This window comes from Chamaea fasciata, unplaced genomic scaffold, assembly GCF_029207755.1.
Source record: "Chamaea fasciata isolate MVZ Bird 193981 ecotype frontalis unplaced genomic scaffold, bChaFas1.0.hap1 SCAF_6, whole genome shotgun sequence".
Taxonomy (NCBI): Eukaryota; Metazoa; Chordata; class Aves; order Passeriformes; family Sylviidae; genus Chamaea; species Chamaea fasciata.
Window position 1 is genome coordinate 44,274,700 of NW_027094091.1, and position 15,758 is coordinate 44,290,457.

General features: G+C 42.5%; 1 protein-coding gene across 1 annotated transcript; it reads left to right on the top strand.

Moving 5' to 3' along the window:
- The first annotated feature begins 180 nt into the window (after nucleotides 1-180).
- On the top strand, nucleotides 181-10,186 carry SARAF (store-operated calcium entry associated regulatory factor). Its single transcript, XM_066186179.1, has 6 exons — nucleotides 181-287; nucleotides 953-1,128; nucleotides 2,358-2,748; nucleotides 5,758-5,866; nucleotides 7,372-7,490; nucleotides 8,023-10,186. Exons 1-6 carry the CDS (start codon nucleotides 212-214, stop codon nucleotides 8,046-8,048), a joined length of 897 nt encoding a protein of 298 aa, XP_066042276.1. The 5' UTR covers nucleotides 181-211; the 3' UTR covers nucleotides 8,049-10,186.
- Nucleotides 10,187-15,758: the final 5,572 nt, after the last annotated feature.

Genomic DNA, 15,758 nt, shown 5'->3' on the forward strand with positions numbered 1-15,758 from the left:
GGCCCGGCCGGGCCCGGCCCCGTGACGCTAATACGTGGCGCGCGCGCAGGCCCCGCGGCAGCAGCCCCGCCCCCCCGCGTGGGCGGGAAGCGCCGCGCCCTCGCCGCCCATTGGCCCCACGGCACGTTGGAGGCGGAGCTTCTCCCCGGGCCCCGCGAGTTCCGGCACAGGCCCCGCCCCCGGGACAGCGGTGACAGCTCCCGGTGCTGCCATGACGGGGCTCGCTCTACGCCTGATCCTCCTGCTCTGCGCCGCCGCGGGACCCGCGCTGTGCTGGGACCGACCGGGTGAGACCCGCGGGGATAAGGGGGGCTCCGCGCGGCCTCAGCCTCCCCTGCCGCCTCTCCCGGCGCGTTGGCCGCTCCTCGCGACCCGGCACCGCGCAGGGCTACCGGTTTAGTGGCGGTCGGCACGGGCGAAGAGGCGCTTGTGCCGGAGTCCGCGCCAGGAAAGCGTTTGGGTTTGGGCTCCCTCTAAACCGGCTTGTGTCGCAGCAGTGACCCCGCTCTGCGGTCAGTGGCTGTCTGCCGGCGAGGAGTAGCCCGGAACCGCCTCGGGGGGAAATGGGGAACTCTGCCGTGTTGCCCTCTGTGCGTCTGATGCTTCCTAGAGCTTCGTCTCGTAAAGATGCAGGCTTATTGCTTCGGCCTCTGTATCGCCAGCCTTTTCCTGAGAGGAGGCCCTTGTAGCCAAGAGGAGTGCACCTGCACGAGCGCTGAGAAGGAGTAGGAAAGATTTTTTCACAGGAAAGGTGATCAAATATTGGAATGGGCTTCCCAGGATGGTGGTGGAGTCATCGTCCCTGGAGGTGTTTAGGTAAAAACTGGACGTGGCACTAAGTGCCACGGTCTGGTTGACATGGTAGGGTTCCTTTGTCGAGGTTGGACTCGGTGATCACAGAGGTCTTTCCCAGCCTAATGGATTCCGTGATTCTTTGTGCTGCCTGTTTCAGGGAAGGTTCTGCTGCGGGACGTCCAGGCGCTCACTCTCCACAGAGGGCAATACACAACGTCCAAGCGGACAGCTGCGGTCCCTCAGCTGCAGTGCACCGGAGGCTCTGCGGGGTGTTCCCATGTCCCTGAGGTTGTTCAGTGTTACAACAAAGGATGGGATGGCTATGATGTACAGGTAACTGTTTAAATCTTGTTAAACTGTTTGTGAAATCACTTTCCCCCAAGTTGGTAAGTTCTGAAGGAGCAAAGAGTAGTAAGCTAGGTTGTCAGTTCAGGTGCTTTTTGTTAGATGAACTCTTGCAGATAAGACTAAACCTAAATACTGTTAGGTTTGGCTTTTCCAGAACTTCTGTAGGTATATGTTTGAAATGAGGGAGCTAATGTAAAAGCATGGCATAGCAAACCTTTGCTGGTTTTAAATAAAATGGTGCTCGAGTTTATAAAATCAAACTCTTGCTAGCCCCAGAGGATACTTTCGAATTGCTGCTGTGTGAATTTCCATTTTTTATTAACGCGGAAAGGGCTTCTAAATATTTGCTTCACTTTAGCTCTACCTTTTAAAAACTAAATTTCAGACTTTTCTGACTTTCATTAGCACCTTAGGATATCAGTGCTAGTCAGTAAAAAGTCTTGACTTTCAGCTGTTACCAAAGCCCCTGTCAATAGGTAACGAGGAATCAAGGCTGAAAGTAATTGCTAAAACTGATACAGTATTGTGAAAGAACAGTCAAATATTAATTGGCAGTTGGTACTGCTATACTGAATTACTAATTTAGAAACAACTACTTTCTTATTTTCTCTTCAAAATACGTGTCGTGTACCGTTAGAGATCCCTATGTTGGGATACCTCAGGAGATTGTGAACCTGAGGATCCACCTATGTTCAACCAGAAAAATCCCCAATATAATTGTTAAGTATTTCATATGGATGCCTAATGATGTCTGTCCCAGTGTCTTTTGATTTCTGCACAGACACAAATGGACTCAATGGTACACTGGATTTCAGGCTCACATGTTGTGTTTTTGTAGCTGCCATCGAGTTTGCACAGGACAGGCATTTTTTAAGTAGCTGTGGCACAGGGTACAGCACTTTTTTAGAAGTACTGCTATATTTCAGGAAGGGATATTTGGAAAACATGTTCAGTGAAGAAAAAATCCTCCAGAGTTGTAATTCTTCAGTATTTTGAAAGATAAGATCTTTTTTAAGTTTTAAGGTTTAAAATTCATTTAAACATCAAATGCCTACTTCTTTTCAAAACAGGAGCACACAGAAAGTTCTTACCCATGGCCTGTAGGTGATTTGTTAGCAATTGCAGCTTTATTTCAGGGCGTGTGTGGGAAAGCAGACAGGTGTTTTCATCTTTGGGGCAGTATGCTTTACATTGTGTTGTGTTTATTTTTCCAGTGGCAGTGCAAAGCAGACTTGGAAAATGCCTACCGTTTTGGACAAATGGAAGTGAGCTGTGAAGGCTACGATTACCCGGATGATCCTTACATACTAAGAGGCTCCTGTAGTTTGCTGTTCAAGCTAGAACTGACTGAGGAAGGTGAAAGGAAAGTGAAGAACTCTGGAAGCTTTGGCTCTAGCTACTACCAGTCAAGAAAAGATTATTCTGATTCTGGTTCTGGAGCAATTGTTGTAATTGTTCTTCTCATTCTTGCTTTTGGAGTATACAAGTTCTTCCTCAGCAACCAGCAGTCGCAGCAGAGTTCTGGGCACAGTGATGGCTTCTCTCAGCCCTTCTGGCAGAGTCAGCAGGCACCTCCTCCTCCTGGTTTTAAATCCACCTTCACAGGTAGGGCTCTGAGCCATTTACAGTATTCAAAAGAGCAAGCAGGATTGTCCTGTTTTGTCTGTGGTAAGGGAAGGTGGGATAGAGTTAAAACCACAGCATTTGCAGACAGCTGCTGAATTGGCTGCAGAGCCTATGGCCAGCTTTGTGTTCTGCTCTTTGTTCAAAAGAGGAAATAAGGGCTTGGTTTTCCACAGGCATTCAGGGCAGGCTGCCCTTTGAACCTTTGAAAAGCCACCTCCCCATGCTCTGCAAGCATTCTTTTCATCACCTGTGAAATAGCAGGATTGTGACAGGGAGAATAATTGTCTTAGGTAATGTTGAAAAGAGAATGTTCTTACACAGCCAGAAACAAACCCATGCCAGAGGAGCACTCTGAAACTTCATAGAATGGCCTTTCAGCCCTGATTTCATTCACAAAGCAGTTGATGGAGTTGAGTATCTGAGTATCGTGTACCAGTCCTCTGTTTAACAGGGCTTCAGTGTAGGCCCTAGCAGCTGAAAGATTGGGTTCCCAGAGCAGAGAACAGTGTCAGTGAACTGTCATTAGAGGGTACAACATCTGAATCTCGTGTGGGGCCTTTCATCTGAAGTTGAAAATTACAAAAGCAGTGACAAGGCTGCTGCGGGGAAAAGAGGCAGTTTTTCTTTTCCCAGAAAACTGGTGACTTCTATCTCATAATAAATGGTCTTCCTTAGGCCGTCATAGTGTCTCAGGGAAATAAACATTACTCATCTGGCATCTGACTAACTCATTTAACCCTCTAAACATGCAAGCTGCTTGCAGCACTGGAACTGAAACTTATATTACATTCTCACAAGTTACATAATTTTGGTTTTTTTAATACAGAAGGTATTTTGGCAAGAAAATACATAGCAAGGATTAGGTTCACTTAGTCGAAAGTTTCTATTTTAATAATGCTTATTAATACTTTCTCCGAGTTTTGTTCAAACAGCTCGGCCAACAGAGGGTGCAGTGTAATTCTTTTGGATACCCTTGTGCAGGGCATGCACAGCAGAAACTTTCAGCTGTACCTGCACCAGAAAATTAAAGGGAATCTGCTTCTGTTGGCTTTGCAAATTGGTTTGCATGTAGTAGTGTCAGACTGACTGTCTGTGCTGTGTGGTCATCAGTGGCCATGTGTGGGTGTGGCACTGGCTGTACTGTGGTAGTCTGCAAGAGCCCTGGCCGTGACACACAGCTCTGTCACACTGGGCACAGGTGAAACAATGAAGGGTTATTTTCATTTTTTTTTCTGTTCAGTTCCTTGTCTATTAATTACCCCAATGCATTTTTCTTCGCGGGAGTCTCGAGTCTAGCAAGGGCAGGGCCTTGAGAATGTTTTCGTGGAGATTGCTGAAAACTGAGACACTTAAAATACACATTGGGAGCCATATAATGCTTAACTTGCGATGTTTTTAATAACGCATTTCAATGATTTGTCTTGAGATTTCGGGCAAAGTAAGGAGGAAAACTGAAATGTGGAGCCAGATTAAAAATATTAAGCGTTAGGCTACTTCATGCATTTAATGTCTGCCTTACACTGTGGGAACAGGGCAAAAGCACATCTCTGAATATGTGTGTGTCCATGTGTTCCAGGAATGTATTAGTCTTTGGAAACCTGGACAGTAATGAAAGCCAGTGTTGTTTACATATTGCTGTTAATATTTAATTTGCCTCATTTTAAATCCCCTTAACATGCAGAATGTGTCCTGTGAAACTTGTTTAGCTAGATTATCTTAATTAAATTCTGCTTTCTCTCAGTTAGTTGTTTGACATGATTCTTAATGTTTACTCTAGACATTTCAACAAAAAATTACTCAGTTTTCTGAGTTGGTGTTCAGTCATGCTGCTTTTGAGCAAATGAGTTGGTTCATCTCTGATTAAAATTGTCTTCTCAGCAAATTAAGTAATTGTTTTGTTGTTGTTCCAAATCAGCATAATTTAATGGTATATCTTCCCAATGAGAGTTTATATTTTTCCCCACACATTCAAAAGTAAATTCTACATCAAATCCAGTCTAGACTGGAACTGATTATTTCATTACTGTTATAGCTTCTGTGACTTCAAACAACCCATGTCAGTTTGAAGACACACCAGGCCCTCTAATTCTTACCTGTGTCATCTCTGGCCCAGTTGTTCAATAATGCCCACCCTAATGTTATCTTCAGTCCTTTCTGTACTTCCATGTGTGTTAAGCCCGTGGTTGAGCTTATTCTTTCATCCATGAGTTTTGCTAGAACAGAAAATTATTCTACTTTGTGTTTGTATTTTCTCTTTTTCTTTCTAAATGGAAGACATTCGTTGTGACTCAGAACCTCACACTATGCAGGTCACATGTCAAAAAATTTGTGACTCTCCTTCCCCCACAACCTACTTGATATGCTTGCAGTTTCATCAAGGTATTTGTCAAGCTTGGTGACTCATGCATAATGAAAACTTTGCAATGGGATTGCAGTTAGCTTGGCTTTTGATAACAAGTGCCAGACCAGGATTACCAGGAACAATACCAGTAATGTTGGCGTTACATTGAGCCACTGTGACTCAAACTGTGCAGCTGTGCTCAGTGAGATTAGGAGCTCTGTGTCTTTATGGTTTGCTCACTGTGCAGTTTTACCTACTTGTGTTCCTGCATCTGCTTCTGGCCTGCTCGGTGACCTTCAGCAGACTATTCTTTCTTCGTTTCCTTTTCTATTTTTAATCTAACTTGTCTGTTTATAGATCAGCGGGCAGGGACTCTTTCCATGTTTTGCAAGCATCAGGGTTGTGAGATGAAGTGGAAGCGGATTTTTAACATAAAACTCTTTATAGTTGTGTTAGTTTATGTGGGATTTCCTGCTTTCTGAAATGTGAGGCCTTTCAAGTTAAGCTTGATCAAAAATCTGCTGAAATCAGGAGCAGTTTGTTGTCTAATTTTCTGTTATCTTTAACAGGAGAGAATTTTGTTGCAACAGCTGGCCTGAGGATTAGTCTGTTACTAACTAACACTTCCTATTTTCATTTTGTTTAAGATGACAACAGCTTTGGAACTCACTCCCATCACGGAACCAGTTCAGGACCAGGATTTTGGACTGGATTAGGAGCAGGAGGCTTGCTAGGCTACTTGGCAGGCAGTCACAGGTAAAATGTGCATACTGTCAGATTTTAAGCATTTAAGCTTTCAGGGGGTATGCCATATACTATATTGACATTGTCTCTAAGATTTCAGGCCTGTGTCATTCAAGTTATAAAATCCTCCCACTAGAAGAATTTTGAGCAGCTGTTTGTAGCTTCAGGACTAGAGACATTTCGAAGATGTTTCTGAGGCAGAATTGGAAATACTGAGGTACTTGATTCTGCTTCCTCTGACCTGGCATGATGGCCTGCAAATTTAAATTGAGCCTTTAAACAATTTATCTGCAGGATGCCTTAAAACACACATAGTCCTATTAAGCATATAATCATCTGTCTATGGATCTCTTGTATCAGTGTCCACTTTCCTAAAATAAATCTGGATGGCCGTATTTGGTATAGACTTTTAGACATTGAGAATGCGTCATTTTTAGACTAACAGTTTAAAGAGAGCAGTTGCTGCCATTTTAGGCTTCACTGGAGAAAATATGAGATTCCTGCAGGGAATCTTCAGAGCCTAAGCAATTTTCTCTCTTTATCAAATAACTTGCCTATCAAGTCTATTACTATAGAAATGTAACAGATTAGAGAGGAAGATATGTGGACAGGTGTGTGCTAAACATCTGTGTTGTAAAGTTGTGGGCTATTTTTAATAACAGAAGCCATATGTTAATTCTGCTAAGAATTTTTCTATGGTATAATGTGTTAGAGTTTTTATTGACCTGGTATTTCTTAAGGCTTAAATACATGCACTTGTGTTGAGGCATTATATTTATGTAGTATCTACATACAGGTTAGTTCTCTGATTTCTATACACACCCCCATTTCAGTAGTCACAAATCATTGTTCAAGATCAGAGATCTGAGTAAGCCCAAATACATTAACAAGCTTCTTAACTTGGGCTTCTTTTTGTTTAAAACAGTCTTTGGTCCACTATTATTTAATTTGACTTCTTAGGCTTTTGAAATTATGTGCCTCAAAATGCTGGTGCCAGGAAGTGTGAGAGAGCTGTTTGTAAATTTCAACAGCAGGAAATTCCATATCCATGGAAGCAAGTAATTTTAAGTGAGTGAGTCAAAGACCATGATATGTTAGTGTTACTGGTATGACCTTTTCAAGATAGTTAACAGAAGGATGTTTTCTCTTGCCAAACATGGCTGGGATGTAGGTGATGCCAAAATGCATTTAAACTTCAGATTTCAAATTACTTTCTTGTCTGACAGAATCTAACGTCAACATTTCAGAGAGAAAAAATCCCTCATTTGCAATTGTTAGAATTTCTTATTCTGAAGAATAAAGCCTAATCTCCTTTTGAAAGTCTACAGATTATGTTATCAGAGCACTGAATGTCCTTGCTCTCAATTTGTTAAAACATTAAATAGGAATATTTCCAGCTTTGAAACAACTGCTTACAGTTTTCCCTTGGAGGTGCAGTTCTCTTGTTTGGAATGGTATCTTCTTAATTTTTCCCAAGGCTACTAATGAATCCTTCCTTCTACTCTTTTTCATGCCAGAGCGCAGCCGCGTTCCCCGTATCACAGTATGTGGACAGATCCCACAGCTGTACCTCCTATGCATGGGCACGCAAGGAATTCCACAGAAGGCAGCAGTTCAGGAACAAGAACTGCTTCTGGTAAGGCAAAACACCTTTTAATTTCTTGAAGCTCAAGAGACTTCTCAAAAAAAACTTGTCAAAAACATGCAGATGTTCGTTGTGGTCCAACGAGCATCCTTGTTTGATTTTATGAGTTGGTGTAGATGGCATGTCCCTTTGATGTCCCTTCCTTCCATTCCCTATGGAAGTAGGGCAGCATTGTGGGGCATGATGAGATTGCCTACAGGCCTGTGGTGGGCATGGCACCATCAGCATCGGGCTTGTCTTCACTGGCAAGGTACATTAGTTTAAGGCTTTCCCTTCTGATTTGCACTATGCATGCCCTTCTGTAGCAAACATGCACAGGCATGTTCTCTGTAGAGTGCAGATTAACTAATCTGCAAGAACAGAATAGTTTCCAGGCCAGTCAGCCCACAGTTGCTTGCTGTTCTACTTCATAGGAATATGTTTTACCTCATCTCCCTTGCCACCTTTAGCCTTTTAGAACTAGCAAGTTCAATGGAAAGGCCATGGTGGAGCTGACTTTTTTTTTTTTTTTTTTTTTTTGCAGGCTTTGGGGGCACAAAGCGAAGATGAAATCCTTGGCATTATTACGTCATTATTACATCAACTAATCCCTGTGTACTTGTACTTCTTATAGTAGTAGTATACTTCAGAAGTGGATATGAGGTGTGAAGGACTAGGCAAAGAATTCCTCACTTTCTCTGTGTACTCTCACTGCTATTTGGGGTATCACAGGTGCTGGAACATCCACTATTTCAAACCAGCAGCATCTCCTACAGAAAAAGCTCATCCAACTTAAGAAGAATGATGTTACAGTGACTGTGTCTCTCTGTCTGTACTTGAGGAATTATGGCAATGATAGCCTTACCAGATTTTCAAAGCATGTATCTTACTACTCATGTTCTGGGGTTAATTTCATTTGATCCAGAATTTGATAATTTTTTTCCTCTTTCCTGGTAGTCCAGCATCTACCTGATACATAAGGAGCGCTGTTCTTTGAAGCTACTTTTGTTTGCCTTTGCAGAATTCATGTCAACTTTACTGTAAGTGCAGTCAGCTACTCAGATAAGTGTTGGAGTTCTTCCTTAGTGGACAAGAGCAAAACTGTGTATAAAGAGACTAACATTAGTATGTTTGTGTCTGTGCTATGTGACTGTTGGAGCAAAAATGTGCAGATTCATGGATTCTCCATGGTATAGAGTTTATCCAAGGTGACTGTGCAAACCTGGGAGACTTTAAATTATTGGGGGTAAATAAATAAGTAACCTGGAAATATGGACCTTTTTCTGGAAGGCTGTGGTAAATCATATTCAGGTGATTACAGACATTTCACCTGTACTGAGGCCACAGATTTCCTTTTTAATGGTGGATGTTGGCAATGCTGCGAAAACTTGTGATGTGAATGATCTGTCCTGCTAGATCACCTGTCCAGGGCACAGTAAACCAAAGATGCTTATTGCAAAAGGGAAGGGAATGTTCTTAATGCAAAGATGATAGAATCTCTGGGACACAGCAGGCCTTGACACTAAGCAAAGAAAGGAAATTGAATATCTAATGGGATGTAAACTTCCAGAAATGCGTGTTTTAAAAACAAAGTGCTGTTGAAGAGAGGGATGCAGAGAGGCCTTGTTTTGTTCTATGATGGTGTTTTGGGGCCTCTGTGAAGTGTTAGACACTTCTTGGGTGACTTATTCTCTCCTGGAAGAGGCATTGCTGGATAAAAAGCGGAGAAATTCCTCAGGATTGTGGGGAGAGGGGAAGAGTGTAAAATGGGCTGCTTGGTCACTAGCTCTTCTCCAGAGCCCATCCTAACAGAGTATAGAAGTGTACGTGTGGGCACAGCTTGTGTATGCTGGCAGCAGCCAGAAAAGCATTGTCTTTCAACCTTGTGAAAATACTGTGTCTGGAAATTGATATCAGCTATTACAGTGAAAGCAAAGCACTGTTCAGCTGATACAGATTGCATCTCCACAAGGAGATTAGGTAGGTCTGGTTAGTCTAAGAAAGTGACTTCAGCATAACTCAGGGAAAAGCAACCATGTCCATTCATGAGTACAGAAGGAATTACCTCATATGGTAACACCCAAATTCAGTGTATGGCTTAAGCAACCAAAAGAGAGAAAACCAGAAAAGAAAAAAAACCACAAGCAAACCAAACCAGCAAATTCCAGAAGTCTTTATGAAGTCAACAGTGAAAAAAAGTGCTTCATGACAAAGTGCTTGTACTAAAAGTGTTATTTTGAAAGTAGAAATGAAATTGATAACTTGGGGTTGAAATGATGGTTGATTTCCATGACAGCTGGGGGAAAATAATTGCATTAAAAATCTGCACTATGAGCCTTGAAAGGGAAATGGCAAAGACCTTATTGATGGCCTCCCAGAAAGCTCTACTTTTTATGAGAAGTCCATGGTAAATCTCTTATCTTTATGACAAAGTGTAGCAAAAGAATATATTTTAAATATGGAGTTCTTACTTATTTCTAAGTGTATTCAGGTAAAGCTTGTCACAGTCAATATTTGCTTTCCCAACTAATTACATAACAATGAAACTGGAGTTTTTTCTAAATGGGTAGTTTGAATCTGAAGTTTGACTCTTAAATTACAGTATGCTGTGAAACGTTTTAGACAGTGTTTTCATTTGTACTTATGTGTTTATAGTTGCTGCATGAAATGTGATTTGATAAATAAATAAATCTGATACATAAATCTACCATAGCTCCTGGATCTGTTTGGATAAGTTTGCCCTTCCCTCTGATAAAGGAATGAAGTAAGTGAATAAGGAGTATTTTTGTCTTCAAATCACTATCTTGAGGCCTGCAGGGATGGCATTTATTTTCTCAGATTTCTCTGTCTCGTCATCCACTTCCTGGGTAAATAATATCATCCTTTACCCTCAGATGCAGAGTGGGTAAGCTGTGTGTTGTTTCAATAAAACAAAACAATACTGGGAATAGAGTTATTGTATTGATTAAGTTTTCAGTAACAAAATACTGAACTCTATAAGGAATTGAAAGCTTTCTTGTAAATCAAGGTTTGGGATCTGAGTCTGCAGAAAAGCTCTGCTATGTCACCAAGTTCCTGGTTTTACAAGGTGGTGAGCTGAACCCTTCAAAAAAATTTATGGTCACTGCTGCTGTTTCTGGTTGTGGACAGAGCAGAGCTCTACACAGGGATAGCCTAAGCTGATGTATTGGTTTCTTAGATGGAGGATGTGTCACTGCTGAACAGAAACGTGGTCTACACAGACAGTTCCTCTTGGCAGTTGTAAACTGGGGTTAAACAGAGGCCTGCAAATTCTGCTATCAGTGTTTCCTTCATCAAATATTGCTGATGCTCCTGAGTGAAAAGAACTTGTGGAAGGCAGCTTAGAGCTCATACTTGTGAGAGACCTTAAGCTTCCTTCCTGAACATCAGATCTGGAAGGGCCTAGTCTCCCTTCTGCTCCTGGGTAGGGTTTTGGCAGCATCTTCACAGCAGCTTCTTAGTTGCAAGGCATATGTAAATACATAAACTGTTAAATGCTGTTGTAGATATTTGCAATTCTGTTTTGAACCTGGGACCAGAACTGCTCATACTCTGACAAGGCTTACATCCTCACACAAAGCTAAAACTCATTACAGAAACAAAACTCCTGGTTTTACAGCTGACTTCCCATGAAGCATGTGATGAAAGGAAAAAAAAATTATGGACAGAGATAAGCTTTCTCTGTGCTGCTCTGTCTTGTGACTCAGCTGCCAGGTCAGATCTTGGCTAGCTCTGCAGACTTTCATGCTGTGCACCTTGCTCTTTTCCCTGGGTGCTGTGTGTGTTTGACTTAGCACCAAGGCAAGATGGTAGGTGGTTTGTTTTAAAAATAAAATCCTTCCATAGTCATCACTTTTCATTACTAGGTTCCAAAAGAGAGTTAAGCTAGGTGGTACAATTTCCAGCACTAGGAGTTGTTGTACGGAGAAATTGCTGAAGTAAAGTAGCAGACAATACCTACCTGCTTGCACAGCTGTCTAAAAGTTGAAAATGCAGCACTTGCACATTGACTGTTGTCTGCTTAGCACCAATTAAAAATGCTGTATTTTTTCTTCCTTACTAAAGCAAATTTGTATTCTTAATATTTTCAGAATTCCTAACAACCAGTGACTGTAATACAGAAATAGCCCAGCTGCCTGTGAACTAAGGTATATAAGCAAACCCACAAAAATACTAAAATCTCACAGCAATGCAATCTCTACCAGCAGACAATGCTGTTGTGTCATGTTGTGTCTATTGAAACATAATGTCAGGTCCCTCCTTCTCCTTCTCTACCTATTGGGGCAGCTGGGAGTTGAGTGCTGTGTGGGAGAGGCTCCTTATCACTCAGCATATTTTGCTGGAGCCTTGCCCTGCAGCCAGTTCTTTTGCTTTCCTAATATTATGTGTAGCTGCAGTAGTCTTCACTTTCTGACACCTCTTTTTCTATTACAGCTGTGATTTGACAATGCTCACGAAAATAATCCGCAGACTCTCTTTATGTGGCCTGTATATCTTCTGTCTGCCATCTTGTAATTCCCTCTGTTCCGGCTGGGGGTCAATGTTTCTTTAGCAAGGAGAGGATGAGCAGCTGTAAAAAGTGCATTGAGCTGGGAATGGATGGAGTAGATAGCAATGAAGTCAAGAGAGCCAACTGTCAGGCTGTGAATTGATGTTTGTGAACAGTATGTCTGTGGAAAGACATTTTTTTAGCTTTCTGTCATAGAAGCATTTTTGTCAAAAGTGGCAGCTGGGGATTGGAGCAGATTAACAGCTGGTAAACTGGGAGCAAGGAGAAGACCTGAGAACATTCTTGCCATCCTAACTTAGGAATGACTAAGACTTGTAGCACCAGGAAGCTGGCCTCGGCTGTGATAGCTCAGCCACTCCACAGTCATGCCATTGCAGATCCTGTAGGTAGATGTATGTTTAAAGATACCAGGTGCTTCTGAAAATGCCAAGCAGAAGAAAAGTGACTTGGCTCTACATCCACATTTCTTTCCTTCTGCAGCATGACTTAGAATGAACAGAGAAGGCCCAACATGAAAAGAGCAGCAAGCAACTGTGACAAAGGGTAGCAAGTAGGCCAAAGTGAAGCTTGCAGGTGAAGTCTGTGTCCTAGTATGTCCTGCCTGCTCACTCTTCTCATACAACAGCAGGAAATAGTAGGTAACTCTAATAGCTGTTGTATCAGGATTGTTTTACTGGGTTTTCCTCATCCCTAAAGTTTAGTCCTACAGACAATTACCAGTAATATGGATTGACACCTTTTGCTCTGAGGGCCATCTGAGCCATTCCATAATTCAGACTTCAAACTACCCACTGTGAAATTTGAAGGAGACAAATCGCTGCCTGCTTAAAGACCAGAGTATATGAAGTACTGCATAGGGAACTTTTCCTCGTTTACTGCATTTGCCTTGAATTCCTTGGCATCAAGACTTATGCAGTCTTTGCTGTGCAACTTTATTTAGATGTCATTGTGCAGGATCCTCTGAGACTTGGCCTTGAGATCACAGTCCTGACATTGTTCCTGTAAGCCTTCTTCTCTATGCCTCCTGTGTCCTTGTAATCAGCATGTGGGGATCTCTTTATTGAGGCAGCACTGGAATAACCAGCAATCCAGAATTCCTTTGGCTTCTGCTGCCTAATGGGAGTTATTCATCTCCCAGTCAGCTCCTGTGGTCATTTTCATGTCATTTGGCAGCTGTAAACATATCACATCTGTTTTAATGGACAGACAACAATTACAGTTGGGGGAAAAAGAAAAGGGGGAAAAAAGTGCAATGAATGTAGATAAAATGTTGAGTTGGAACAATTTTGCAGAGTTAACCTTCATCATGGGGTTACCTTATCAACAGTCTTCTCCAGGAGTTGGATGAGTACTTTACTGATGTGGATTTAAACAATGCCATCAGTGTCTTCTGAACTGCAAGAGTGGAGGACTTAGAACTATTACAAGTTTGGTGTTCAATGAAGTCAGACCTGTTCGGGGCTCTTTGTAGTTCGATGCACAGCTTGCAAAGAATTGGTAGCGGTAAAAAGTGAGGTTAGATCAGCGCAGAAATTAATGTGGCTTCAGCATAGACAGAAACAGACTGATCTGTGCTTTCTGAAACCAAGGTAAAAACAAGCTCCAATCAGTCTGAAGCAGCTCACAGGGTTGTTCCTCTCTTTGCTTTGAGCTGAGATCCTGTTCAGCACAAATTGTCAACTGCTGCTGACAACTACTCTCAGCACTGAAGTCCTCTTTCCCTTAGGTAGGCAAACCCTCTGTCCTCATTATGACAGTTATAAAATCGGTCAGGCCCCCTGGGTCATAATGCAGTGTGATTTTGAATTGGCAGGCTTGGGTGGTTAATTCTACCTTAACAGGTGGAAGGATTTACTTCCTTTTTAACAAGGAGCTGGGGATTAGGCTGTAACTAAGTGAATATAGAGCTGAAACAGTGCAAATGTAAGTGTTGAGAGGAAGACCATACTTGACTGGGGTAATCCAGTTTTACCTAAGATTCTAATACATTCTCTTTAGCCCAGCTGATGCAGCTGTTAAAGAGAAGTTAGGGTTTGGGCAGATACTGACTTTTAAATTGCAAAACTGCTTTGGACATAAGTGAGAAAAAGAACTTTCTGCAGCAGCTGAGAGAAACACAGTGTGAACCATCCTGCAAGGGCATTCAGCCTGAGAAGAGAAGAACAGGAAGTCCTACACAGAAACCAGTGAGTGTTCCTAGCCTGAACCTGCTACCAAGGCATCTGTTCCCCTCCAGTTTTTGTTTGCTTAAGCACCTGAGAGGCCTCATGGAGCCACGAGTGCTAGCACTTAGCCTCAGCTTGGCATACTTCCAAGCCAAGAGGCTGTGTGTGAGGGAAGATTGTATTTGATGACCTTTGGACAGCATGTCAGGAGAGGCCCAGGAAGACAGCTGAGCTACAGGAATGTTTCATGCCCTGGAATGACAAATAAATAAAGGGTATGGAACAGTCAGCAGCAGAGACCTTTAAAAAGAGATGTAGAATGCTCTCATGGAGCCAGTCGGCACATTGGAGGGTGTCCCTGTACACGGTGGCTGCAGCAGGCTGCAGCAGCTGCATCCCATGGTCTGTGTGTGGCTTATGAAGACTGTATTGATTCAGCTGCTGGAGCAGTGCTGGCTGTTCTCTTGCTCTCCCTCCAAATGCATGGCCTAGCCCTGCATTTTCACAATCTTGCCAGCTTGGAGATCACGTGCACCTCGAAAAACAGCAATCTGGCTAATGAAACTTTTTACCACAGCACATTCTGAAGGCCAGAACTAAAGATGAGAAGGAAAGGATTGGGTGATTTTACATAAAAAACAATACATCAGCCATTATGTGACTTCTTGCTGAAAAATCCCTAGAATTTGAATTCCAGAAGCAGAAGGTGTTAACGGCCTCCATCAAAGTCAGGGTACTGGGATAGGCAGGGCTTTCCTCCCAGGCAGTATGACAGCTCTTATGTCATTATCTATGAGGATAAGGATCTACTTATCCTAGGCACAGCCTCCTAGCACAGAAAGGAAATGCTAACTGAAAAATGCTTTGGCCAGACTAAAAGAGAAAAAGGATGGATCATACTGGGCAGTGTTTCACCCTCAGTAAGACATGATGTCCTTCCTGCAAGTCCTCCAGACAAAAGACTGGGGGCAAGGATCAGTCTGCAAGGATGGATGGGAAGTTGGTTTTCTGATTCCTTTCTTACCTTGTGGGCAGAGGTTTATTAGCTTAAGATGAGTTGCAGATACTTGAAGGAAAAAAGTGAAAAGGGAGACATTAATAATGGGGGTTTGAGACGTATTTGTGTGTCAAAGGTGAAGGGCAGCTGTTAATGACAGCTTTTGTTTTGTTTTGTTTGTTTTTGTTTTTTTTTTTTTTTTTCTGGCTTCCTGTTAAGAAAAAAACGGGGACAATAGAAAAGTAATTTTCTCTGAGTAGAACACTGCATTTTCAATATTTAAAGAAAAAGTTAGGCCTTGATTAAACCTGAGCTTTAGCCAGCGTTGTACTGAGTGATGTGACTGCATCAGTGAAAGCTCTCTTGAAACTGTGCTTCAACCCCATAACTTACCCTGAGAACAGAAGGGCAAGAAACACCCTTAGGTGCTTTTTTGAGACAGTAATTGGGTGTCCTGCAGGATGCAACTTTCCTTGCATGGAAAGCCACGGCATGGCCAAGTGCTGAGCATTTGAAAAACCCAATACAATTGCAGGGGAGTGCACAGAGAGTGTGCTTGGGAAAATGCTCATACACTTCACTGATTC